This window comes from Leptonychotes weddellii, chromosome 1 (genome assembly GCF_054177405.1).
Source record: "Leptonychotes weddellii isolate Sample4059 chromosome 1, ASM5417740v2, whole genome shotgun sequence".
In the NCBI taxonomy this organism is placed as follows: domain Eukaryota; kingdom Metazoa; phylum Chordata; class Mammalia; order Carnivora; family Phocidae; genus Leptonychotes; species Leptonychotes weddellii.
In genome coordinates, this window is record NC_138369.1 from 107732736 (window position 1) to 107743261 (window position 10526).

Sequence of the window (10526 nt, forward strand, 5' to 3'; positions counted from 1 at the left end):
GACTGCCTTCGGCTCAGGTCATGATCCTGGAGTCCCGGGATCGAGTCCCACATCGGGCTCCCTGCTCAGCAGGGGGTCTGCTTCTCCCTCTGACCCTCCCCACTCTCATGTGCTCTCTCTCATTCTCTCTCTCTCAAATAAATAAATAAAATCTTTAAAAAAAAAAAAGAAGATGTGGTCCATATATACAATGGAATATTACTGAGCCATCAGAAAGGATGAATACCCAACTTTTACATCAACATGGATGGGACTGTAGGAGATTATGCTAAGTGAAATAAGTCAAGCAGAAAAAGTCAATTATCATATGGTTTCACTTATTTGTGGAACATAAGGAATAGCATGGAGGACATTAGGAAAAGGAAGGGAAAAATGAGGGGGGTGGAATTGGAGGGAGAGATGAACCATGAGAGACTATGGACTCTGAGAAACAAGCAGGGTTTTAGAGGGAAGGGGGGAGGGGGGATTGGTTAGCCCGGTGATGGGTATAAAGGAGGGCATGTACTGCATGGAGCACTGGGTGTTATATGAAAACAATGGATCGTGGATCACTACATCAAAAACTAATGATGTATTGTATAGTGACTAACATAACATAATTAAAAAAAAAAAGGAAATATGATGTATTCATAGAAGGCACCCAACAAATGCTTGGACCTTCATATTATACCGCTCCCCCCCAGCTTCTCTCCTTTCTTCCTCTCTTTCCTAACTAACCACTTTATTGAACACCTTTATGCTAATCATTCTGCTTGGCACTGGTGACAGGAAGAGGAAGACAATCCTGCCCTAAATGACCTTACAGCCTTAATTAGAGCAAAGGGAATGAAGTCTTGGTTCCCCCACTTACAGACTGTGGGAGCTGAGAAAAATGACATCCCACTCCTGTTTATTCATTGTATACCAGAGTAGGGCTGCACAAAATAAATGAGACAAATGATAGAAATTATTCAATATTTTTAAAAACACCCATCCAAATAGTTATCATGGAGAAATCCAAATTTTGTTGGACTTCCAGACTATTACTTAGCAGTTATATATTATTTTACTTTGGATTAGCTAGGAGGGACAGAATTAGGGGGAAGGATAGGACCTTCTTAGTGTTAGGGCTCCTAAAGTGTTTCATCTGGCCTGTGATTGGGCATAATAAGGTTTTTGGAGGTTAGACTAAAGAGAACATATGTTAAAGCACCTGATGCACAGTGAGTTGGTGCCCAGTAAAAGCTTATGCATAAAGTGAAATAAATCCTTCTATTGCTTCCTCTTATTCCCCAGCATTTTTCATTCATTTTTTTACTCACATATGGCTGGGAGCTCTGAATAAACGTTGCAATAAGCTCTTAAGTTTTTTAAAACAACATCTGTAGGCACGTGGTATTCTGGCTGGAGTTTTCTGTGAGCTCAGCGAACAGCAGAGTCAGAGATCAAGAATTGTTTATTGCCCTTTCTTTGTGAGGGTTACTGAGAAGCCAAGGCCAAGTTATCAGCTTTGAAACCACACACGTGGTGCCTGACAGAATGCTGGGATTACCCTATGTTCCCCACGTGGACACACTTTATCTCTGGGTATGAGGAACACAGATCTTTCAGTCACTGACAGAAATTGCCAAAAAGAGATTTGAATTGTACATGTGTCACTTGCCTCTTGAGGTGCATTGATCACACCAATGTCATATCCAAACTGGAAGGAACCCAGTGCAGCAGTGAAGACAGTGAAAACCAAGGTCCCGGTGATCTGTGGGGAATGAAACACAGGGCTGCGAAACACAAGGCAATTTCAGTTACCTACCATCGTGTCAGTGTGCAGCTTGGACTTCTGACAGTCTCAACAGGCTGGTTCTTGCTCCTTGGTACTCATTCACAGTGTGCCCTATGCTCCCAACAGGCCTCATTCATACGAGAATGCAAGAGCCATTCATCAAAGGCCCTACACTGCTAAAGCTGAGAAAAGTTTGGGACAATTTCTTCCAAGAGAGGAACCAAACATCCTTTTCCATACATATATTTAAGATTCAAAATCAGGTTTGAAGACTAGAATTGCTGCTGACCAAAGGAAACCACTGTGATAAAAACAGTCAATTTATATCATTTGGAGAGGTAAAAAAGACACCAGTAACAAAAATATAGGGAGGTCTCCTGGGCATTGTTATGGTACAAAAACACCTCAAAACTCATACAAGAAGCATCAGCCAGGCTTTATCATGACCACATCAATATCCAGGTAAGGATAATTTCTAAGATTTGCAACTAGTTGAATCTAGAGTTATGGATTGAAGGATGTTATTTTCTTTCCAACTCCATGTAGCTACAAAACTCAGTGTAGAAAGGGACAGAACATTCATTCCCTTCAACTCATAGTTACATGTCTAACCATCTTAGAGAAATCATATCATACGTATAGAATCTCATATCAGGATATTTGATGCAGCATTGTGTGTGTGTGTGATAGCAAAAATTGTAGAAAGAACCAGAATGTCATTCAATGGAAAATGGCCAGATAGATTCAAATACATCATGACACATACAACTATGCTGTGCTGCAGCTAGAGTAATGTGATCATTTTGTACTGACTTACTGTTAAGTGATAAAGGAAGCTGTGTAATCTCATTAATTTTTTAAAAGGCTTAAACTTGAGCATTCTTTGATTTGTGTATGTTGTATGTAAGTCACAGAATATTTTCTTGAAGAACAGATAACAAAAGGATGACCATTGAGGAAGAATGTGAGAGTAGAGAAGGGGGATAAACGAGTATTTTTTCTTTTATTTATATTATCAGACATTTTATAAGGGAATGATTTCCTGTATAATTACATAATTTAAATGTTTAAATAAATAACATGGGATATTGTAGAAGCTTCACTGAACAAATGAATGAGTATTATCAACATGAATTCTAGTTCCCACTCTCATGTTTAGGGAGCATATGACCCAAACCACTTTTCCTATAGGATCTTCAGTTTTTCTCTAAGTAGGGGGATGATTGTAAATCCCTACTCCAGCATGAAAAGTAGCTTATTAACCCAAGTCCTCTCATTCCCTAATAAAGCCAGAGATTAGAAATTTCAGTGTCATCATCAACAAAGTATTATCACAGAACCAGCCTGAGAGCCTTGAAGTTACGGAATCTAGGGGTTCTAAAACCAGACACTCATTGGAGAGCTTGTTATAGGTGTAGCTTCCTGGGATTCACCCCAGACCTACTATTGGATTGGAATCTCTGTGGTGAGAATTGGGAATCTGTAGGTTTGTTCTCTTTCCACTAATTCAGAATTAATTTCAGGTGGCACCTCTGTAGGCTTTTCTTCCCAGCAACTTCCTTCCTGAAAGGACTTAAAACTTTCTCCAAAGATATGATAATATATTATCCTAAAAGAAGCATATATATCCTGTATCTATATATATCCTGAAAGAAGCATATATATATATAATATAATATACATTATATATATTGAGATATAAATCATATATGCATATACATAATAAAATAATTACAAATAAATTCAAAGTATGTTAACTGTAAAATATACCTGTGTGCACAGGTTTGTGTGTGTGTGCACATACACACACAAATATGCTACATGGTATGGGATTGCCAGAGATTTTGAATTATCCTTTAATATGTAACTAGATATCTAATACCTAGTGCCTCAGGCAACCAAAGCTAAAATGGGTTCCATTTACTTGCTGGTTTCTCCTCAAATCCTTTTTATCCTTCAGCTGTTTCCAGGGACAGAAAATTTTATCCTTTCATTTTATTTGTAGTAAGTAACCATCATCAGCTGTGAGGGGACCAGAGGGCACCTTGACAAGGCTTCCACCTACTTCCCTGATAGTCTCCGTCACTACAATCTAGACAATTTGATATTAGGTGCAATGCAAACACAACTTCAAGGCCTAATCCTGAATATTTCTGCCTACTGCATGCCTATCTTTTGCTCTATGTGATTGTCTCTTTTAACTGTATCGGTTTTCTCTTGCAGCTAAAACAGATAACACAAGTTTGTTATCTTACAGTTCTTGTACATCAGAAGTCTGGTACGACTAAAATTAAGATGTTGGCAGGCTGTGTTCCTTTCTGAAGGCTGTTGGGGAAAATTTGGGTTGATGGTAGAATTCTGTACCTCATGGCTGTAGGACCAGGATCTGTGTTTTTGTGCTGGCTGTAAAGTGAGGGCCATTCCCAGCTTTAGAGGCCACCACATTCCTTGGTTAGTGGTGTCCTTTATCTTCACAGCCAGAAATGGGCTGGTCAGGTCCTCACTTTGCATCTCTCTGATCCTGACTATAGCCAGAAAAGTTCTTCCCATTGAAGAATTTATGAGATTAGATTTGGCCTATCTGGATAATCCAGGTTAATCTTCCTATCTCAAGGTCCATAATCTTAATGACATTTGTAAAGTCCTTTTTGCCTTTTAGGGTAACATATTTACACATCCTGGAGACCAAGTAATGGACACTTCTCATGACAGCACTATAACCCTATTTTATAGATAACTAGACTAGGTTACAGTCTCACAGTCAGTAACTTGTGCAATAATGACTTAGATCCAGACCCTATGCTTTTAACTAATTGGTTATTTTGAATTTCTCATTGGTCAGAAACAGACATTCAAAAGTCAAGCACATCTAAAAATCTAGGATCATAATCTTTCTAAATAAAAAAAAAAATCTAAGAGCACACATATTCGTAGAATTTGCCAAGTGTGATGCTGAAGCCAACTCACCAACACCCACCAGTTTCAAGTGCATTTTCCCACTACCCACCACACAAATCCCCTCCTTCTTCATCTATCCACAGAAAATTTTTGTGACATTTCTGTACAAAAATACTAAAGGGAAAAAACTACTCAACTGCTCCTCTGTAGCTCAGCTGAAGAAGAACCTCATGGCCTTCCCACCACCAAGCCCAGGGCCAGTTGCATCCCTGCATCTCCTTTTCTTCCTGTAGCAGAATGTCCAAGCACTTGGTGTCTTTTTTTTTTTTTAAAGATTTTATTTATTTATTTGAGAGAGAGAGAATGAGAGACAGAGATCATGAGAGAGAGGAGGGTCAGAGGGAGAAGCAGACTCCCTGCCGAGCAGGGAGCCCGATGCGGGACTCGATCCAGTGACTCCAGGATCATGACCTGAGCCGAAGGCAGTCGCTTAACCAACTGAGCCACCCAGGCGCCCCAAGCACTTGGTGTCTTAGTGACTGCCCTTCCCACTCCATCCCTGGGCTTCCGCTCTCTACTGGCTCTCTTCTCCTGCCCCCACCAGACAATCATATAGTTCCTTTCTTCTTATTTTAACAACCCAACTAGTCACCATGCCAATGGTGAGCAGGGGCGCTATGGAAATGGAAGTTAGGGGTGAAGGTGGTGGCCGTAGCAGATTTGGTTCCCCATAATCTCCATCGGCTCTCCTCTGCCACTCCAAATACACACTCTAAGTCACAACAGTGTTAGCTGCTCCACATTACTTTGATAAAAATGAAATTTAATTTTCAAAGACTTAAGTTCTCTGGAGCTCCTGTCTCATTACTTTCTAATCAAATTGTTCTAAGTCATTACTATAGCAATTCTGGGGCTGCCCCTAAGACCAATTTCTCATGTTATAGGAGTAACAGAAAAAAGGAACTGTAAAGGAAATAGAATTTTTAGACATCTAGAAATCTTAGAGTGTCCTTAAAGTCCTTGTCCTCTGGTCTTCCTGGCTTCTTTTTTCAGAGTTGGCTTTGGTCTTGCCATCTTGCGGGAGCAGGGCTGCAGTTTCCCCACTTTAACTTCCTAAGATAGGAATTTTACCTAGTCGGTCAGGTAAGGAACAATGTTATCAATTTTAAGAAGGTCACTTGAATTCCCAACTAAAGTGATAATCCCAAATACAGAAGTCTCTGAAACTTTGATTCCTTCCTTCCTTCCTTCTTTTTCTCTTTCTTTCTTTTACTTTTAGGTTTAATTTCCCTCTCTGAACCTTACCTTAAACTGGCTCTTTGCTTTCCATCTTTTCTTTTTCTGTAGTGAAATGAAAGAGATAACATTTATATTCAATCTTCTATATATTTTGGTACTAGGCTTGGACAGAAAAGTTTTGTTTATGAGAAGGGAAATTTCTGAAGACTGTTAAGTCTGAATTAGCCCATCAATCCTATCCATTAATCTAGTGTCCAAGAGGTTGACTGAGGGTAGGTACATAGGAGCTAATGAAAACAGTGAGAACTTAGGATCTTACTTTGTCCAGGCTCTGTTCTTTCAACAACTCTGTAGGTAGTAATTATTATTATCATGTCACATGTGGAAAAACCAGTACACAAAGGTAAGGAACTTGTCCAAAGCCATATACCTACAAAGTGGCTGAAGATCTTCAAGCTTTGTCTCTCACCTCTTCATAGGCAACAAGATATTAACCCTGACTCTTAGAAAGACTACCCCCACTTAGAGCTTAACAATTTTAAGTTAGAGAAACCAGGTTCCACATCCAATGAAAGATATGCCACAGGATAAATGTGGGAGTACACAGAATGGGCAAGTGGCTGAACCCTAACATAAAACAAAATGTGGTATTTATTTTGTGGCTTAGAAATTAGATAGGGTTTGTTAGAAAAAACAAATAGACTTGGAATTCAGAAAACCTAGAAGACTACCAGCTAGGCCCTTAATATCCCTGAATCTGCTTCTTTGCCAAAAAATGGATATCATAAAGATTAAATAAGATACTAATGTGGTCTTCCTATAAATAATGAAAGGGCTATAAAACAATTACATCTTTAATCACATTAGCACATCATTTATCTCTCTTGTCCACCAACCACCTGTCAGCTTTTCATATGTCACCAATAATCTTCACAACAATACTACAAAGTAAAAGAAATTATCCCCATTTTACAGGTGAGGAAACCAGGGCTTATAGAAGATTAAGTGATATGCTCAATACCATGCAGCTAGTAAGTAACAGATATTCTAGCATTTGAACCCAGAGCTGGTGTTCTTAAACTCCCATTTCTAAGCAAAAAAGCAGATTTTCAGCAGCTACAGACTGACTGGTAGGGAGGAGAAGCTGATGTCTTTCCTCTAAACTGCATGGCTCCAAATGCCAACCTAAAGGTGATCTTGCACCCAACTTTGGAAAACTCCAGGGGCCTCTCAAGCCATAGAATTTTCATGTTGAAAGGGACCTTAGAGAACAGAGGATTCTAATCTAAGTTCTTCATTTTCCACTTGAAGAAACTGAATTCAGGTCCTTTGTCTGAGTTAGACAGTACATTATTGGGTATATTCAGTGTGAGAACTCAGGTCTCCTAACCCTCAGTTCCATGCTTATCCCACTTCTTTCAAAGTCTGGGCAGATTTACAAAGCTGAAACATCGTGCTTTACATCAGTTCTCATTATTTCTGGGTTCCATTATTAAGCAATTCCTTGGTTCTCAAGAAAAGTCCTACAACAATTTCTAAAGGGAATTTAGTGATAGTTCAAAATGAAGCTTGAGCATTTACTATGTGTCAGACACTGTGGTAAGTATATTACCTTCCCTTTTGCAGTCTCTTACAAACTTTAGTTATTTGAACACTACCTTTATTATTTTTGCCAAATCTACATACTATCTGTATAGTTATTAACTTAATATTTGTCTTTATATCACCTTTAAAATGCTAACTACTTTAGCTTTATCCTGGGCTATAATAGGAAATCATGAAGTCCTAGTTATTTTTAAAATACATCATGCAAATGCATGATTATTAACATTAAAATATTTGTCATCTGTCTCTCAAATACTAGCTCATTTAAATACTCCCAGTCTATAAAGAACTATTAGAATCCCTGTATATCTTATATCCTCTTATTATATCCCAATATGTTCTTATTTTGTCACAATATAGAAAACCCAAGCTCAGGTAAATAACTTAACTTTGGTCTCACAGCAGGTAAGTAGCATCATCACACTCCAAATCCAAGCCTGGCTAACCTCCAAGTCTGTGCTCCTAGCCTTGTCACTTACTCACATGAAGAAATGCTCAGCAGAGTAAGTTACAACAGGCCAGAACTTTAGATATCCTACTCTAAGAGGGCTACAGATTTACCTACTTGTGTGATTGTGTGAAGGGGGGGTGTGTTTGGTTGGGGAAAACTTGTAAGAGAACGACAGCACTATGACCTTTTTAAGTTTTTATTTTGGGAAGTATCATATCTATAGAGAAGTTGAAAAAATAAGGCAGTGAACATCCCATAACCTGTGTTCAGGAATGGTTAACATTTACATTTGTTTAACTTTCACTGTGTATGTGTGTGCATGCACAGGTATGTATGTAGTGTGGTTGGAATCATTTGAAAATCAGTTGCAGATATTAGTGTCACTTCATTCCTAAATACTTTAGCATGTACTCACTAAGAATGAAGACGTTCTCCTACATAATTACAATACCATCATCATATCCAAGAATGTAATAGATATACTAATATTATCTAATATAACAGCCCATTTTCGAAATTTCCCCAACTGTCCCCATATTGTCCCTTACAGCTGTTTTCTTCTTTCCAGGATCTAAGATCACTTGCTGCACTTGGTTGTCAGTTCTTAGTCTCCTTTTATCTAGAACAGTCCTTCTGCTTCTTGTTTTTCATTCATTGTCATTTTTGAAAATTTCTGACCAATTTTCATGATTAGTTAGATTCAGGTTAATCTACCCTTTTTTTGCACATTCCTTCGGTAATATGGTTATGCAGAATCACTTGAGAAAGTTACACAGACTGCTCAGAAAACAGAGCAAATATCCTTAAAATTCTGAATAGATATATAAAATACTGAATATGATACATATTTTTACAGCTAAATGAACTATCAGTTGGCCAAGAGAAGTAGCTTCAATCTGTGGTAGCTACACCCAACATCCCCCAAATCCTCCCTATGGTCACCAACTTGAACAAATCCCCCTATTCATTTCCTCAAGCTGATTTAAAATGAACATAATGCTACTTTACCTTATCTTCTGTCATTTTATCGGTTGAGAGTCCTCCTCGTAATTCCAAGTCCTGTGGTGAGTGTGGCACATGCAGCTGGCCAGCCTTTCTCCAGCTTTCTACTAGTTATACATTAGAGGAGGAGGAGCAAGGCAATGAAGCAGCCTGGCCATTACCTTTAAAATCTGATTTCAGCAGAGGCTGAATATGGAGGAGAATCTAATCAATAAATGCTTTGCCTTAATGACTTGTGGCTTCAAACTTGTGCACCAGCAAAAGAAAATGGGAGCAGGTCCCTCAGGCATAAGTCACAAACCAGAGGTGGTCACACTTTAACACGTTAAGTACACCAGTAACCAGGAACAGGTGAAAAAAGAATTCTTTGGGGTCTTCTGTAGAAGATGAGATGCTGGGTTGACGTTTCATGTTGTGGGGATGACAAAGACGAGGGACATGGGAGGCATGCTGCAGTCTGCTCTACAGAGAACCAGAACTGTGTTGTTTGTGCTTTAGAGGTGGGCTGTTTGGCCAGAGGCCATTGTAGGCTTGAGTGGTTTATCTGAATGAGCTTCCGAGAGCTATGAACTTGGGTTCGAATCTCAACGTTTTACTGGTGGTAGGTATCACCTTAAGCAGTTGGCTCCCAGTGACTTTTCTGTGCCTTAGTTTTTCATTGAATAAAATGAAAACAGAACACACTTTGTTTTGCTATATGGATTAAATGTGATAGGAAAGTGGTTAGCTTAGTGCATAATAAGTGCTCAGCAAAATGTAGGTTGTTATTATTTTTGCAATTATTATTATTGGTTTGGTGTATGTCTAGAGGTGCTTGTTGGATTGTAGAGTCTCAAATAAATCTGCTCATTTGGCTTGAGTCTGTACCCTTCTTTTTTTTTAAGATTTTATTTATTTTTTTAAGAGAGAGCAAGCAAGAGAGAGCCCGAGCTGGGGGGGAGGGGCAGAGAGAGAGGGATAAGCAGATTCTCCACTGAGCCAGGAGCCGGATGTGTGGATGTGGGGCTAGATCCCAGGACTCTGGGATCATGACCTGAGCCAAAGGCAGAGGCTTAACTGACTGAGCCACCCAGGCACCCCGAGTCTGTACCCTTCTGTGTCTCCTCTATAATGTTCAGTCCCTGTGGGAGCCCAGACAGTATCAAAATTTCCTGAGCTTGAACTGTATGTGGCAACTATTGTCACTTGGTTCCACTGAGGCTCAGCCGGAACCAGTTCCTAGCAGAGGAGATCTCTGACAGTCCCCTAAACCAGGATGTTATGAAGAAGCAGTGACAAAGTGAAGAGGTAAGGGAGACTCTGATTTCATGTGTCTTTTATTTCACCACCACCCTTTTATTTCTATTACCTCTATGGGGCAACCCAACTGAATAAGTAATTCAGCTCAAACCACAAACTTGAGCCCAGCACAGTCCCAGGCTCTGAAATGCATGAGATCAACAAGACACTTAGGAGCTCACAATGTATAAGAACAGACAAACGGAATCACAAACACTCATACAGTTTTGTTTTTTTTGTTTTTTTGTTTTTTTGTAGAAAAACACTAACGAATACTATTAGTGATAGTTAAAC

The 10526-nt window shown here is 39.2% G+C and overlaps 1 protein-coding gene across 1 annotated transcript in view; it reads right to left on the bottom strand.

The window, feature by feature from the left end:
- Positions 1-9388, bottom strand: part of SLC2A2 (solute carrier family 2 member 2) — a 35150-nt gene extending 25762 nt beyond the window's left edge. Inside the window, exons 1-2 of the mRNA XM_006748759.3 lie at positions 8961-9388; positions 1643-1735 (exon numbers count right to left, since the gene is read on the bottom strand). Coding sequence (XP_006748822.2) covers positions 1643-1735; positions 8961-8975 — 108 coding nt within the window. The 5' untranslated portion in view covers positions 8976-9388. The remainder of the gene's footprint in view (positions 1-1642; positions 1736-8960) is intronic.
- Between the last annotated feature and the right edge of the window lie 1138 nt (positions 9389-10526).